This window comes from Schistocerca americana, chromosome 3 (assembly GCF_021461395.2).
Source record: "Schistocerca americana isolate TAMUIC-IGC-003095 chromosome 3, iqSchAmer2.1, whole genome shotgun sequence".
NCBI classification, from domain to species: Eukaryota; Metazoa; Arthropoda; class Insecta; order Orthoptera; family Acrididae; genus Schistocerca; species Schistocerca americana.
The window spans coordinates 928512304-928530708 of record NC_060121.1 but is presented as its reverse complement, the minus strand read 5'-3'; the positions used below and the strand labels follow the sequence as shown (position 1 = coordinate 928530708).

The 18405-nt window shown below is 37.8% G+C and overlaps 1 protein-coding gene across 2 annotated transcripts in view; it reads left to right on the top strand.

Moving 5' to 3' along the window:
* LOC124605246 (zinc finger protein OZF-like) overlaps window positions 1-18131 on the top strand; it is a 59012-nt gene extending 40881 nt beyond the window's left edge. For both annotated transcript variants that reach the window (XM_047136798.1, XM_047136799.1), the window contains exon 3: window positions 16083-18131. In XM_047136798.1, the coding sequence (XP_046992754.1) occupies window positions 16083-16745 (663 nt within the window). In that variant the 3' untranslated portion in view covers window positions 16746-18131. The remainder of the gene's footprint in view (window positions 1-16082) is intronic.
* Window positions 18132-18405: the final 274 nt, after the last annotated feature.

Sequence of the window (18405 nt, the reverse complement as noted above, 5' to 3'; positions counted from 1 at the left end):
ATACACACACTATTATGTGGCATACCATTATTTTCCTGCAACAAACACAGGACACCTGAAAATTTTCAAATTTCGTCCGCAGATGCATCTACATGCTCATCCTCATTTGTAGATGTCTTCTTAGTTTTTATTGCTTTGTCGAATTTGTGATAAATGGGTGGTATCCAGTTCAGTGCACATATGAGGTCTTGTTTCTTCTTCGAGTCAATTGGAACTGACCCAGGATACTTCTTTTGAAGACTGGTTCCTTATAAGGTTATAGGGCGACCTTGTTTGTGTAAACTGACTTTCCACCAGTCTTTCCGATGAAATGTATTTGATACGAACAAGATTCCTGGATCATTTGCATCGAAGAGGAGCCTTACAGCATCTCGCAATAACACCTTGTTGCCTTCTACTGCGATATTCTTTTGACTAAATGTAGAACTCATGTCACTGATGCATACAAAATCTTTTGATGACAGAACATGGACCCAAACTGGTCGCTTTCGGTCACACTTCTTCAGGATTTCCATCCATTCTTGACGGGCATATACAAACTGCACAAGCCTGCGAACATACTGCTCCACAACAGAAAAATCTCTTTCGCTTGGCAACATGGAATGTCCGGGAAGTGGGAAGTGGTGCTCAATGGTGGAAAATCTTCTTTTTGATACAAGCAGCATCCGAACAAACACAATTCCAGTTTTTGTTTTGCCCAATGCAGTTGCCTGAAATTGCAATCAACTTATTCCCTCGTATATTGTTATCTTCAGAATACTTCAGTAAGCAGCTGCCTATTTCCTCTGAACCCCTTGATGCTACTGTTTCATCCCATACAAAGAAATGACCTGGTGACAAATTACAGGGATGAATGCTGAAGTTATATGTCCACAGTTAACTCTTATAGAACATTGGACCTTAGAGAGTTTAGGAGTGGGCAATGCCTGTTGTAGATCAAAAGTTATTACATGAATGTCTTTATCTTGACGTGCCTGGACTTTTCTGAGATGTAACTTCTTCTGTATATTTATTTCTCTTAATTTTTCCAGGTCATTTTTTGCTTCTATCAGTTGAATTTCATTTGAATCGCACGTTGGGCAAGTATCTGATTTGCTGATTTTGGCAGTTTGAATTAAATATAGAAATCTTGAATCAAAATGTGATGATACTTAACCAAAAGATAGAGGTTTCACTTTGATATCGGGACAGTATTCATCTTTATAATGGTTGTAGCAACTTTGTATGGAATATTCCATCGACACACAGGATTTTTCACCATTATCTTTCCTACTGTAGTGACTTTTGTATTTTGGAATACCTTCTATATGTTTTTTGACTAATTGCACATCTTCCTCTGAGTAGGCACGTCGTTTGTTCTTGTTTTTGCCTCTTCTATCTTCTGGTCGAGTAGTAGCCCCTGTTCGCATTTTGGATTGTATGTTTTCTACTCTACCTCTGTTGTGCTACAAATCATAGATGCTTAAAAATGCAACTTTACAGACATCAGTGCTTCAACCATCTTTTATAACACTGAATCGTACAGCGTTGTTACGCCTGCTAATTTCATTGCCTCTGTATCTTCTTTTTATGGGTTCTAGCCGCATGGAACCAAACAAATAAGCATTTTGTTTATTGAAGACCCCAGTGTTCCAGAATGACTTGTTTATACTCTGTATAAGCTTCTCCCCAATCCGTTCAAAACATCTACAGGAAGTGCCAACTAAATTTCTCACCTGGATCACTGTACCTTCTTTTGTAGTATATTCAAGTCCACTATTCCTTGCAAGTTTCTTCTGTTGTTGTTTGTTCACTAGCTTTTTTTTTTCTTTTTCTCAATGTTTTCATTATGATGTCTTTATTCCCAATGTCAGTTTGGTTCGATCCTCTTCATTCTATGAAAAAAAAAAATTTATATGGTTAGTGTAATATTAAAAAAGTGCTGTTAACCAATAAAATGGTAACCTCATTAATCATAAGATGAGTAAAATAGTAACCTGCAAATACGAGAATATTTCTTTTTGTAAACATCGCATGATTTACAGAACACAATGTAGTTGCGTTAAAAGACGTGTTGACTCTATCTTCATATCAAGATCTTGTAAAAAGGTTGAATATGGAAATAAAATACGTAGCCTAACTAGCTAGCACAAAGGTAATGGTAACCAGCAAATAACAACATGATGTGGAAAACAAAACTTACTTGACTTGCAGTAGAATTAATATAAGTAGAATCTTCTATCTCCTCATTTAAATTGAAATCTGGATCATTAATTTCATCATCAAAATAATCAGAATCAATGGAATCTCCACACAATTCCCTTAAAATTATAAAAAAATATCATAACTTCCCTCACTGCAATGTGCTGCTGCCTCCATTTTGAATTTATGGGTTACCATTGTTTCTCACCAGCGTTTGTGGGCTCCCACAGAAAGAAATCAACATTGTGCTGCCATCTGTCATCAATAAGATGAACTCGTTACACCACCTAGCGTAGGTCATGGTTACCATTGCCTTACCATACTTGCTTTGAAAAATTCAAGTTTGAGGTTTACCATTGTCTTTCCCCATACCCTTCATTTGTCATGAGCAAATTTTGTCATTGGTATCCTGGCACCCTGTTTTAATCCCATTCTTGGACACTTCTTTTATTTCTGTTTTGCTGCTTTGGTTTACAGGTTGAACAGTAGGAGATAGAAAGAGACTGCATTACTGCCTTACACACTTTTTAATCCAAGAGCTTCTCTCTTAGTTTGGCATTCATGTTATTTCCTATTGTTTCTTGTACTTACTTTATATTACTCTTTTGTTCTTATAGTGTACACTCATTTTTCTGAGAATTATCAACATCTTACACCACATTATATCATCAAATGCTTTTTTTAGGGTGACAAATCCTACAAAACATTTTTGAGTTTTCAAGTGTAATGCCAGAACTACCTCTCTGGTGACTTTACCTTTCCTAAAGGCAAACTGATCATTGTGTTACAGGTTCCCAATTACTTTTTCCATTTTTTTGTATATTGATCTAGTCAGCAACTTGGATGCATGAGCTCTCAAACTTATTGTGCAATAATTCTCACACTGATTGGGTGACAGTTTTCGGTTCTCTCTAAGTCATTATTAAATTTATGTACAGGACCTGGTGAGGAGGTCATTTCTTTTATTGGTGTTCTGAACAATTAGATTAGTGTGGTACAAATTGTCTTTTCAAAAATTTTTGCTGTCTCTTACCTATTGCTACAGTAAATGTTATTGAAACTCCCCAAGAGCATCACTTTGTCTTTAGAACTCACTACCATTGTTTTTTGGCCTGAACTACACCAAGTGCAAATCATACTTCCAACGGAAATGTGCACTTAATAATACTGGCTCTCATCTTCCATTGCACAATAGTATTTTGTCACCACCTTACTGTGTTATTGCACTGCTTTATATAACTTTGGGAAAAATGTTATACCAATATATCAGTCCAATTACGGGTCTTCTTTTGCAAACCAATTCACTTATATTTACTTTTTCAAGCATATTATGGAAGTGAAATCCATTTTGCACAGGCCTACAAATTTCAGTGCCACTGCCCACCTTTATATATATAACGAGTGCGCCTTTGTACCTGTCCCCGCGTGCTCTGGGCGTGTTTACGTGCACCACCAGTCCTTCTACCTGGTACTCTGAACGTGTCTACGAGTAGAAGGACTGGAGGTGTGCTTAAACATGTTCAGAGCACACAGGGACAGGTACAAAGGTGCGCACGTTAACATGTCCAGAGCAGTTAAAGGGTTAATGTTTACACATCAGAGATATAACTTCTTAGAATTCTAATTTGGTAGTTTTACTACATGTCCCAGCAGATAATCAATTTCTGTAGTTAGAAACATATTTTCAGGAAGAGCATGATAACTCTCATATGCATTTCAAGCCTCTCAGCACATTCATGAGACAACATTGTGCACTTTTCCAGTCTTGTACAAGGAAAATGAAACTCCTGCAGTTTACCCTTGAAGTGCTATTCTTAACAACTTACTAGCACATTTGTACATTTTTCGCTCACCACAAGGGATTATCTAGTTGTGGAGTATGTTTGGTTTGCGTTTCATATAAAATCTGCACCTTTTTTGTCCCCTGTCAATGAGTAGCACATATATTTTAAAACATCAAACTGGAGATATTTCTTTTCTAACAGTAAAATTATGTTTTAATGTTCCCAATATTATCTAGTAACTTTAACTTCGTTTTCACATTCTGTGTATGATTTAGGTTATACTGGTCTGTAATCAACCCCCCCTCCCCCCCCCCCCCCCCCCAAAAAAAAAAAAAAAAAAAAAAAAACAAAAAACATTGATTGCCTGGCACAAGAAAGGAATTCATGAGTAAGTGAGACATTAAATAAGCAAAGAATAACAAAATTAATGGGAGGCAGGTTAAGGTTTAATGACAATGCCATTGTAGACAGGGAACATGCTCTGACTGGACAATGATGGATCAAGATATTGTCCACTTAAATCCACATTTAGCAGTTCGAGAAACAACTATAAACCTAATCTAGATGTCTGGATGGGGATTTGACACTTGTTCCTTCTGAATGTAAGGTTGATATCTTAAATACTAGGGACTTGCTTTGGCTTCACACAGGCAGATGACTTCTCTGACATAGTGGTAAAAAGTAATATACAAACATTTCTCATAAATCAGTCATCTTTTAGCACAAACCATATCTAAATCCCTGTTGTAGTTTCTGAGTTTAGCTTTCACACACAGCCCGAAAAACATGGTGGGGGGAATTCAGTATTATGTGTAGATTGTGCCACTTTCCTCAGTGTAGTTAACAGGGTTAGAAATTAAGTATAAGAGGATACAAACAATGAATCTAATGATTTGATTGATTTTATTTTATATGTTGTTCCAGGAGTCAGACTGTGTTGGGCCCACAAGGAATGTTGTTGACTGTTGATTATTAAGAGATGACTGAACTGTCACTTTTTTTATCTTTCTATTACATGGAGAGACTATAAAATCAGATTGGGAGGATTATTTTCCTTTAAGTGTAAATGTTTTGTCACCAGTAAACATGTAGCCTACTGAATTATAACAAGATTGCTGGGATGAGACACACTTCTGTTGGCAATTATTACAGGGTTTTTGAGATGGCAGGTGTGGGCAGCTGTTATCTACCAAAGATGGATACAGGAGCAAGCAAAGAAGACAGTTCATAGATAAAGTATTTCTTTATTACTGTTTGTTTGCAGTCGTTGGACTTTGAAGCTGCTAATGTCAGTGTCACAGCATCTCTGGCCTGGTGTCAATAGGTGACAGTGCTGAGTGTGTGTCTCTCCAATGTGGCTGCTACGTCAAGGGAAGTTCTTTTTTGATACCTCAGCAGTAGGGGGGAGGGGGGGGGGGGGATGAATGGCTCGGATGCCCCTTTTCAGAGTTCTGTAAAAGTGGTGGAATGCTGAGGTGCCTGTTCACCTGAATGCTCTAAGTGGCAGGCAGAGGTTTAAAGCCTGGTGATTGCAGAGTTGGCCACACCATCGATATGGCATTTTGAACAACACAGGCTGGACATCACATTACTGCACAGCTGTTCAATGATGAGGGTTGGTCAGGAGGGGTTTAAATGCATCTGTTCCTGGCTGACTTCTTGGTAGTGATTGCGTTTGTGTGTCGCATGCAATGTTCTTGGAAAAGAGGCAATGACCAAAGCAGCTGTTGTCATGTGGCAGTGAGTGAATCCATAGAACATTCCTGATGGCCAGCCTGAGCGCATTGACATGCGGAAGTTTGATGAAACGGGGGCGACAACTTCTGCTGGGGTGATGCGCCTGCACGTTGGCAACCGGCTGCAGTTGATACTCATTTCCTGGTTGATGTTCATGGTTCTGAGCTATGGTATGGTCTGTCCTGTTAGATTATCATGTGACCTTTGTATCATATAGATGCTTGTGATTGCACACACACAATATTTCATTAGTCACAGTTTCTATTCAGCCTTGCTTCTTATTTTCTTGTTTATTGCATAGGACTTGTTTTAAGTACATTCCAGGTCCAGGATAATTTGAATGGACTTAGTTTTTGATGAGATATTAAACCCTTACGTTCTGCCCTTTCTTTCCATTTGAGTTGCCCCTGGATATAAGTACTGATATTCACTCCCCATGAACCATGGACCTTGCCGTTGGTGGGAAGGCTTGCGTGCCTCAGCGATACAGATAGCCGTACCGTAGGTACAACCACAACGGAGGGGTATCTGTTGAGAGGCCAGACAAACGTGTGGTTCCTGAAGAGGGGCAGCAGCCTTTTCAGTAGTTGCAAGGGCAACAGTCTGGTTGATTGACTGATCTGGCCTTGTAACAATAACCAAAACGGCCTTGCTGTGCTGGTACTGCGAACGGCTGAAAGCAAGGGGAAACTACGGCCATAATTTTTCCCGAGGGCATGCAGCTTTACTGTATGATTAAATGATGATGGCGTCCTCTTGGGTAAAATATTCCAGAGGTAAAATAGTCCCCCATTCGGATCTCCGGGCGGGGACTACTCAAGAGGATGTCGTTATCAGGAGAAAGAAAACTGGCGTTCTACGGATCGGAGCGTGGAATGTCAGATCCCTTAATCGGGCAGGTAGGTTAGAAAATTTAAAGAGGGAAATGGATAGGTTAAAGTTAGATATAGTGGGAATTAGTGAAGTTCGGTGGCAGGAGGAACAAGACTTCTGGTCAGGTGACTACAGGGTTATAAACACAAAGTCAAATAGGGGTAATGCAGGAGTAGGTTTAATATTGAATAGGAAAATAGGAATGTGGGTAAGCTACTACAAACAGCATAGTGAACGCATTATTGTGGCCAAGATAGATACGAAGCCCACACCTACTACAGTAGTACAAGTTTATATGCCAACTAGCTCTCCAGATGATGAAGAAATTGAAGAAATGTATGATGAAATAAAAGAAATTATTCAGATAGTGAAGGGAGACGAAAATTTAATAGTCACGGGTGACTGGAATTCGAGTGTAGGAAAAGGGAGAGAAGGAAACGTAGTAGGTGAATATGGATTGGGGCTAAGAAATGAAAGAGGAAGCCACCTGCTAGAATTTTGCACAGAGCACAACTTAATCATAGCTAACACTTGGTTTAAGAATCATGATAGAAGGTTGTATACATGGAAGAAACCTGGAGACACTAAAAGGTATCAGATAGATTATATAATGGTAAGACAGAGATTTAGGAACCAGGTTTTAAATTGTAAGACATTTCCAGGGGCAGATGTGGACTCTGACCACAATCTATTGGTTATGACCTGTAGATTAAAACTGAAGAAACTGCAAAAAGTTGGGAATTTAAGGAGATGGGACCTGGATAAACTGAAAGAACCAGAGGTTGTAGAGAGTTTCAGGGAGAGCATAAGGGAACAATTGACAGGAATGGGGGAAAGAAATACAGTAGAAGAATGGGTAGCTTTGAGGGATGAAGTAGTGAAGGCAGCAGAGGATCAAGTAGGTAAAAAGATGAGGGCTAGTAGAAATCCTTGGGTAACAGAAGAAATATTGAATTTAATTGATGAAAGGAGAAAATATAAAAATGCAGTAAATGAAGCAGGCAAAAAGGAATACAAACGTCTCAAAAATGAGATCGACAGGAAGTGCAAAATGGCTAAGCAGGGATGGCTAGAGGACAAATGTAAGGATGTAGAGGCGTATCTCACTAGGGGTAAGATAGATACTGCCTACAGGAAAATTAAAGAGACCTTTGGAGATAAGAGAACCACTTGTATGAACATCAAGAGCTCAGATGGAAACCCAGTTCTAAGCAAAGAAGGGAAAGCAGAAAGGTGGAAGGAGTATATAGAGGGTCTATACAAGGGCGATGCAATTGAGGACAATATTATGGAAATGGAAGAGGATGTAGATGAAGATGAAATGGGAGATACGATACTGCGTGAAGAGTTTGACAGAGCACTGAAAGACCCGAGTCGAAACAAGGCCCCCGGAGTAGACAACATTCCATTGGAACTACTGACGTCCTTGGGAGAGCCAGTCCTGTCAAAACTCTACCATCTGGTGAGCAAGATGTATGAGACAGGCGAAATACCCTCAGACTTCAAGAAGAATATAATAATTCCAATCCCAAAGAAAGCAGGTGTTGACAGATGTGAAAATTACCGAACAATCAGTTTAATAAGCCACAGCTGCAAAATACTAACACGAATTCTTTACAGACGAATGGAAAAACTAGCAGAAGCCGACCTCGGGGAAGATCAGTTTGGATTCCGTAGATATACTGGAACACGTGAGGCAATACTGACCTTACGACTTATCTTAGAAGAAAGATTAAGGAAAGGCAAACCTACGTTTCTAGCATTTGTAGACTTAGAGAAAGCTTTTGACAATGTTGATTGGCATACTCTCTTTCAAATTCTAAAGGTGGCAGGGGTAAAATACAGGGAGCGAAAGGCTATTTACAATTTGTACAGAAACCAGATGGCAGTTATAAGAGTCGAGGGACATGAAAGGGAAGCAGTGGTTGGGAAGGGAGTAAGACAGGGTTGTAGCCTCTCCCCGATGTTATTGAATCTGTATATTGAGCAAGCAGTAAAGGAAACAAAAGAAAAATTCAGAGTAGGTATTAAAATCCATGGAGAAGAAATAAAAACTTTGAGGTTCACCGATGACATTGTAATTCTGTCAGAGACAGCAATGGGCTTGGAAAAGCAGTTGAACGGAATGGATGGTGTCTTGAAGGGAGGATAGAAGATGAACATCAACAAAAACAAAACAAGGATAATGGAATGTAGTCGAATTAAGTCGGGTGATGTTGAGGGTATTAGATTAGGAAATGAGACACTTAAAGTAGTAAAGGAGTTTTGCTATTTGGGGAGCAAAATAACTGACAATGGTCGAAGTAGAGAGGATATAAAATGTAGACTGGCAATGGCAAGGAAAGCGTTTCTGAAGAAGAGAAATTTGTTAACATCGAGTATAGATTTAAGTGTCAGGAAGTCATTTCTGAAAGTATTTGTATGGAGTGTAGCCATGTGTGGAAGTGAAACATGGACGTAAAAATAGTTTGGACAAGAAGAGAATAGAAGCTTTCGAAATGTGGTGCTACAGAAGAATGCTGAAGATTAGATGGGTAGATCACATAACTAATGAGGAAGTATTGAATAGGATTGGGGAGAAGAGAAGTTTGTGGCACAACTTGACCAGAAGAAGGGATCGGTTGGTAGGACATGTTCTGAGGCATCAAGGGATCACCAATTTAGTATTGGAGGGCAGCGTGGAGGGTAAAAATCGTAGGGAGAGACCAAGAGATGAATACACTAAGCAGATTCAGAAGGATGTAGGTTGCAGTAGGTACTGGGAGATGAAGAAGCTTGCACAGGATAGAGTAGCATGGAGAGCTGCATCAAACCAGTCTCAGGACTGATGACCACAACAACAACAACATTCACTTGTGACTGAGTTTTCTAAAAAGTGTTTGCTGTCTCGGTTCTTTATTCAGTCAGTCACTGTCATTTGATAAAGTAAATACAAATAAGCATGAAGGGGGTGTGTGTGTGTGTGTGTGTGTCTGTCCAAGAATAATGGGACAAAAAATAATCTTGTAACTGTAATAGCTTCGTTTCTGAACAGTTCTTTGCTGAATATCCATTACGAATTTAGTATTTTTTAATGTGACACCACCATAAAGCTGCTAAAAATTTTTGTTTTTCTGTGGCTAGCTTTGACATTTATGGTTGTTTCTCATCAAAATGCATGTTATAAAAGCTGTGGAGCAGAACTTAAAAGAAAATGTTATGAATGTATGTGTTAAATTATTAGTTTTGAGTTATTGATTTAAATCACTGCAATCTTATGAACTACTTGACTACAAAAATAGCATGTTTTTAGTCTTCTATTATTTAGTTGTTTAATTGTTATAGACATAAAGGTAATAATTGAAAAAGGAATTTAATATTTATCTAAAATAGTGTAGTTATGGTGTCATTCACATTTTCAGCGATACACGAGGTCTGTTCAAAAAATTCTGGAACTTTGTCCACAAAATTTTTCTGCACTTACCTTCTACTCATTGTGCATGGCCTCTTTCGAAATACTCTCCTCCACAATTGATGCACCACTCTTGATGCAGTCTTCATTTCTAGAAGCAGGCTTGGTATGACTCTTGCTGGAATGTGCAAAATCCCGTCTGCAGATTTTCTGTTATCTCGTCTATCATTGCAAATCTTCAGCTTTTCAAAGGGGTTTTCATGGAAATTAAAAAAAAAAAAAAAAGGTCCTCAGGGTCCACGTCTGGAGGGTACAGAGGATGAGGCAGTACAGTGAATTCATTTTTTTGTGCAATAGTCAAATGCCAAAGGGATGAATGTGTGGGTACATCATTGTGACACAAGAGCCATGACTTGTCTCTCTACATTTTAGGCCATTTCCTTCTCATATTTTCTCACAGGCATCACAACATGTCCCGATAGTACCATTGATTAACACTTTGTCCTTGTGCAATGGTTCTTTATGAACTAATCCTTCAAAGTCACAGAAAACTATCAGCATGACTTTGGCATTTGACCTGACCTGCTGAGATTTTTTTTTTTTTTTTTTTTAAGACCCTTTCTTGATCCATTGTGGAGATTGAATCTTTGTCTCAACATCAATAACTGTAGAGCCACATCTCATCACCATTTACAATTCTCTTAAGGAACATCTCATTCTCATTTGCATGATCCAAAAGCTCTTCACAGATTGTGAGGCAGTATTTCTGGTCTTGACTCATGAGCTGTGGGAGGAACTTGGTGGCAGTGTGATGCATTCCAAGATGCTGTGTCACAATTTCATGACATGATCCAACTGAAATGCTACATTCTAGTGCAGTCTCTTGGACAATCAGTCTTCGATTGGCACACACAATTTCATTGACGTTCTTGACATGAGCATTGTTGGTAGATGTTGAAGGGTGTCCTGAAGGCTGGTCATCTTTAACTTCTGCGCAGCCATTTTTAAGCCATGTGAACCATTTGTAACACCCAGTACAGCTTCAGCACTCATCACTGTTGGCTTCCTACATCAGTTTGTCTCTCTCTGTGAAGGTTTTATTGAGTTTCGTGCAAAACTTAATGCAGTTGTGTTGCTCTTGCAACTCTGCCACCTCGAAATTTGCGAGCTGTGCGACTCAATGTTGTATTCAATAGAGCACTGAACAATACCTAATAGACATACAATAATGAAACTTCTGGCAGTTACACATTAAACATAGGTGTATGCAGGGATGCCAACTGCATTTCGCTCCAACACACCATTGGCACAAAATTACGAATATTCCAGAATTTTTTGAACAGACCTTGTATGTTTTTTGCTGCTCCAGCCTCTCTTTTTGTCCCTAGGAAGTATGGTATCTGAAAAGGGGGTATTTTGAAATAATGCAATGCAGAATATTCAGGCAATGTTTGTGTATTAATTATTATTCGTACTTTCAAATGAACTTAGTTATGCTAATGTGCAATATATATTCACATTTTCTCTCTGCCGCCCCCATCCCCGCCCTCTCTCTCTCTCTCTCTCTCTCTCTCTCTCTATCTATCTCCTAGAAATAGGAGATAGCGCTACAATAACTGTACCTTCTAATGTGTTACTTCAAAGAACTATTGTATTTTTTTTTATTTTAGTCTTTTTATTTGTTGAATTACATGGCTCTTACAAAAGAAATTTCTTTTCAGCAGACATAGGATTATGGGGATGTGGATATGAAACTTTGCATTCATGACTGCTGTTGGCTATGCAGTAGTGATATTACCACAAATCATCATTATTAGGAAATGACATCACGTCATGTGAGTAATGCGACCACAGAGAACTCACAGAAGATGAACATTTTCACAATATGGGTTTGGTGGTTTAACTGTGGTGTTCCACTCAATCTTCATACATAACAGTATTCGCTAAGTGGTGGAGGTCAATTTAGATGAGTTTTAGGCATAGTTTGGTCTTTCAGAAGGGTCATCATGGGAACTTCCAGCATGATTTCTATTTCAGCTTTGTCTTCAACTAATAACCCACATGGTTTTTTGTACCGGAAATTTGGGCTTCTTCACATTTTATTGAAAGAGAATTCAGATGTCTTCATATAATAGTTTCTCAGTAACAATCACATAAGTTACTTTTTTCTGTAGGATATATGCATGTTAATAGCACATTTTAACACAGGTAATTAAGTCCTGCTTAGTGTAATACTTTGGATAACTTGTCTGCACACTTAGTAAATATATAAGAAATGTACTTGAAGCTGTTTTTACTACGGTGAAGGTTTAACATATCCACATCTGTGATTCAAGTAAAGTCTTTGTGTGTAAAAATTTGTTAAATAATATTGAAAAACTGTATTTAATGCACAAAGATATGTTTTATTGGGTCAGTTAATTATGTTAGATACCATTAAGTGTCAGACAGTTTCATGAAACTAATTACACTATTTATATTAATAAATAACCAATTTGTGAAGTTATATTTGAATAGATAAAAAAAAATCTACCCACACATGTAAAAGTTTAGGAAATATGCAAGCATTTGGAGCCAGAGGCTCCTTCTGACAGAAGGGCTGAAGGGGAAAGAAGAGGGATGATGAGAAAGACTGGTGAGATTTAGGGAATAAGAGAGCTGCAGAAATGTTGTCCAGAAGCCTGTTCTCACTCCAGGCCTTTCCCAGAGCGGGCCGTCCTCACCCAGCCAAATTCTGACGTTGTTTGATACTTGCAAAAGCTGCTTATTTGTTGAAAAGCGTTTAATATTATAAAGAGCTGAATCATCCATCTCTAACACAATTGGTCCCTCAACGTGGACTTCCTAGTGATAATAGACAAGGTTGTGAAAGGGCCTAGTCTGAGACAGTATTGAGTCGAACAGTGTTCACATTAGTGGGGTGGTGCATGGTTGGTTCTCCCCATGGGTCTGGCCCATAAGAGCAGCCCTTCATGTCTTCCTAAATGTTGACATTGTTACAGATTCTGAAAAAAAGCTGCAAATTATTTCCACAAGACACCATCATAGTAACATTGCTTATAAAGAAAGACTTCTTTGCTCTTTGCTCGATTTATAAATTGCATTTTCAACTAAGGCACTGATAACCATACTGTTGAGTGCCCAAGACTGCCATCATCATACTTAACAACAACTGCTTTGAATGGATGGAAAAGGCCAACATTTTATAGTTTGATATAGAATCATAAATAATAGGTGTATTTGAATATCCTGTTTGTCAGGTATGTAATAAATTACACTGTTACACTGAATATTTGATGTAATGGCTGACCATTTAGAGTTGCTGAATATTTGCAAAAGATTTCTCGTACTTTGTTTTAACGGATGAAAATACACAAAATTGGTTAGCAGTTAACATTAGAGTGTTAAGTTTGAATTCTTGTAGGCTGTATTGGGGCTAACCAAGTTGGGTACTACCCCAGAGTTCGTCCTTCAGTGCCAGATATTTTATTTACTTCCTTGGTGACATCAGCTTATTGGGACATTGGCCAAAACCCAAAAACCAAGATTATCATGAGGAAATCAACCACTGGCCTCGACTCTATAATTTCACATGTCACATATAATTTCACATGTCACAATATATTTTGTACAGTTATATTGGAGACCACTCAGGTGCAACTGTAACAGTTCATTTGGATGCGTCTTTGACTGGACAGACAGACCATATGAGACCAAGTTCCTCCATATGTGGCTGATCTTTATCTGCAGTAAGGGTTGAAAATAGTGGTGTGATATAATCTACATGGCAGGAAACATGCGATACCTGTAGAATTTGTCAAGCAAGACAAGTGATTCTTGATGCACTCTGATTTTAGAGGCAGCTTTATGTGCTGTGCAAATGAGCTTATAATGCATCTAACATTACTTGACCCATATACACAAGAGTATTGCATGTATTTTAGTAAGCTTCATGGCCTTCTCTGCAGTACCATAAAAACTGATCATAAAATTTTGAAAACCCGTCTTCACAGAACATACTGATCTTCTATACCTATGAATTGTGCAGAGGTTCTGATTGTAAAATTAGAAGGATTGGACCAAGAACAGAAGTGTCACAGCAATCCCTTTCATCTCCACAGCATCTGTGAATGGAATGTGGACAATGACAAGTAATAATTTATGACACTCCCCATTGCAACTGTTTGACACATAGGTGTAAATATAGAGGTACAAGTGTGGATTTTGATCAGATTTCACTCTAGTAGCTCTTTGTGACTACGTAACACCAGAATATTCAAAATATGGAAGTAGCATCTTACAATAATGATAATTTCAGGATATAATTTTTTTTTCAAAGACATGTTTAATTATTGTTAAAGATAAAACTTATGGGAATAGGAGCAGAAGTTATTCTTCAAAACAATAATGTTCAAGCACCCACAGAAGGTCAGTTTGGACACTATTTGAAGGATTACAATAACTACGGAATGGATTGGCCAGTGAGATCACTGGACTTCCGTTCTACTGAGTGCTCCATTTTTATGCGTCTTTGCGTGTTCCTCCTTGAACAAACTGTGCAAGAATTGTGAAGTTCTGTTGAAAATACAAATGTATGAAAGAAATTTGATTCAAAATCAGAATGATATTCAGTATTCTTAGAGAGACTAAAATGGGTGTGCATTACATTGCTACTGAGATTCTAAATGTAAATAAAATTAGTGCAAATATTTGGAAAGAAGTTTTGGCTAATTATCAAAGCATATGAAAATTGTACCCAGTTTTCTTCAGTGAATAATAATCACAGTGAAATCTGGGTACTCATGTGCAACCCAAAAACAAAAAGGAATAGTTAATAGTGGCACACTGCAGCTTCACCAAACTGGAAAAGAAGTGAAAGAATGTAGAAAATGTATTCTCATTGTATTTAACTGTAGAAGAGCCATTGACAAGGTGTTTGTGCTGATGAAATGTGCATATTGCATTCAGGTACTCAGCCATGTGGGACTAAAGCTTAGCTCATCTACATGAAATCCATCATGCATTGTTCAACATGATGACCTGTCAAACAACACTGTGTTATTGACGAGGAAGTTTTTGAGTACCAGAAACACTCCAACCTTCCTTAGCCACCCTATCATACAAGTGTGGCTTTATGTGATTTCATTTAGGTCTCTCATACAAGGGCCGGGATAGTCTCTGTGAAAAGGCATGGCCAACTTCCTTCCCTTATCCAATGGGAACTCACTGTTTGGTCCCCTCACCACAAATAAATCAAACAACATACCAATCAACCAACCTCATGCAATGTTTTACCATAAAGGCAACCAGTTTAGGCCCATCAAAAATGTCCCAGCAGCTGCAACAAGTATCTTGATTCAGTGTCTCCACTGAAGATTGATAGCACTGTTATGGAGAGTGGCAGTAACATTGTAGACACTTAAACGGCCTAATTTGAATCCAACGTACTGTCTTTGAATTTAATTTCAGTTTTATAATAGTGTTTCATCTTGAAGCAATATTTGATACTACTATCTTTTAGAGACATACATGTGGGATACACCTGTTCTTATTTCATGTCAGAAGAAGGGTACTGTTCTGTCAGTATCTTGAATTTTGAGTGATTAATCAGTTCAATTATTAAATGTTCTTGATAACAACATGTTTATAGGCAAGCCATTCTGCTTGTTGCATTCATGTAATTGCTGCTATCATTTTTTTTTCTCCCTCCCCTCTCCACTGCCACCATTTCTGCTATCTGCTCCAGGCAAATATGGAAATCATAACTGATCCCTTCAGTATTCCTCAAATAATTTATGAGAAATATTCGGGAAAAACTTAATGGAAATGTAACTGATTAACTGTGAGTTTTTGCTGTGATTAATGTGCTACAGTGTCTACAAAATTAAGATACATATAGGCATTTATGTTTTCTGTGAAAAACTGTACTGTGTGGGCAACAGCATAGTTATTAAATATCACTTTCTTTTTGCAGCTGGGCAGTTGGAAATATTGCCACTTTTTGAACAGATTATTTTGAAACCATTTTGGTAACAATGTTTCCAATTGAAAAATTGCAACTCTTTAACTTCTCATACAACAATTTCACCTTTTTTTCTACATTTTCTCATTACAAGGTCCATGGACGTGTTCATAGCGGGGAGAAGCCGTATCAGTGCAAAGTGTGTAAAAAGGCCTTTGCACACTCAGCTGCTCTGAAGATGCATGTTCGAAGACATACAGGTGAGAAACCATTCAAATGCCTTCTCTGCCCATCAGCAGCATTTGCTCAGTTGCCTCATCTCAAAAAGCATATGCTGTGTATTCATAAAACAGCAAAACCTTACTTATGTATTCGCTGCCGAGAGTTTTTCAAGACAAAAAATGACTTGGAAACACATGAACAGACATGCAAAGCAGAAGAAGTTAACCATGCATGTGAGGACGGTGGTGACTCTCTGGATAAAGTAAAAGACAGTGACGATAAGGACAAATCACTTGTACCTCCCATGCCAATAGCAAAAATGAGAATGTTATTGGCAATACTTCTAAAAAGGATCTCAACATCTGAAAGGCTTGAGCAGTTAGGTTTTGGGGAGCGCCTCATTGATGATGTACTGTGTGAATCAATTGAAATGTCAGGTAGAAAACCCTGTTCTGACAAAGGTATGGATGAAGGCGAGAGGTTGAAAAAAAATGTTGAGATTCTTTTGGAATGGACAGTACCAAAACGATTCATGGATAGGTTTCAGAAGGAGGGTAGATCTGCAGAAGCACTCTTAGAAGAACTCACATCGTAATGTATCAGGTTGGTTAGGTATTTATACACGATCACAGAAATAAAGAGGAAATTGTTTTTATGAAATGAAACCAAACATTGTTATTGTGACTGAAATGTTTATTTTTCAATGTCCAATACAAAGATAAATACATATAAATAATCTTTTTATACTAAAATATATCCTATTATTTTTAATCTTGTTTATTTTTATATTATTTTCATAAAGTCAGAGAATGTCAAGAAAATGATTTTAGCCATCAGCTTGCCTATTTTGTGTATTAAAACAAATTTTATAAATGATTGCCTAGAATACATATGATTATTGTGATGGTAGTGCTGTGTGCTGATTCGTATATCAGCTGCTTATTGTGTTCAATATCTTTAGGGTCAGATATTTTGTATTTAATCTAACATAAAGGCTACCTGTAGACTTTGTGGATTTGCCTGCTGCAGTGTGCATTCAAGATGTTTATTCCTCTCTTAATTTTTCTCAAAGTTGGCTACGTGCATAAAAATATGTTTGATAAAATAAAAAAGAACCAGCACGTCATGTTTTTACCTTAAACTGGGACTGTACTGTGTGCCAGAATCCATTGTTATGTTGAACAAGTGAAATAGTTCAATTTTTAATGTAAGATATAATTATTATTTGTGTACAGTTTCAGGACAACATTTAATGTAAGACAGTAATTACAAAAATAGTTTTGTGATAACCATCTCTTTACTAGAGGAAGATAATGCAGAAAGGTGAGGATCAATTATATTCTCTCAGGAATTGCTTTATGTAGATAGTGATATTATTCTTTTTCTTCCCCCCCCCCCCCCCCCCCTTCTTCCTAACTTAAAATACAACACAAAGCCTGTACTGGAATTTCCAGTTTTTTATGATAATCAAATTTGCTGCAGATAATAGTATCTCTGTGCAAAGATTAGGCATTTGAAACCTATTTTTTTAAGGACATCATATTTGCCATTGACTGTAGAAATTATGTATTTCATAATTGCAGTTTAGCCCTTAAGGCCATTATCAAATGGTGCTGCAAAAGATTTTGTGTCAATACATGTCGCAGTTTAAAACCCTCTGAGGTACTATATGTTTGCAGCTGAAAAGTCACTGACGTGGAAGACAGATACAAATTTGTAGTTCGTGCTGAGGTGAAAGATAGTCAAAAACAACTGATAAATACAAAACCATGTATTTATCTGTTAGGACCACCACAATCGGAGGCTTTCTCCTCCAATAACTCCTCCTGAACTAATTGAGAACGTTCACACCTCTCACAGGCAACATACCAATTTGCACTGCACGTACCTCATGCTGTCAAACTGAAATAATTGCCATCAGTGCATAGCTGCGGGCAGTGAGGGGAATGACCAAAAAAAAAAAGAAAGAAAAAAAAGAAAAGAAAAATCAGGAACACAAACAGCACTCCCCAAACACTCACACAGGCAAAAAATTCTTATGTGTGATATTTTGTGTTGAAAATGGAGGAAAAAATTATGAAACATTTGCTCTTCCTGCATTGTCCTGTTTAAAAATTTGGTCCAATTGTCAAGAATTAACACTATGTCCAGCTCACACAATGTATTTTTGAACTATTGTCGTAGTAGATCGTATAATAATGTTCAGTTGTACTGACCGAAGAAAGACAATGTGTGAATTTTTTGCCCCATCTCCC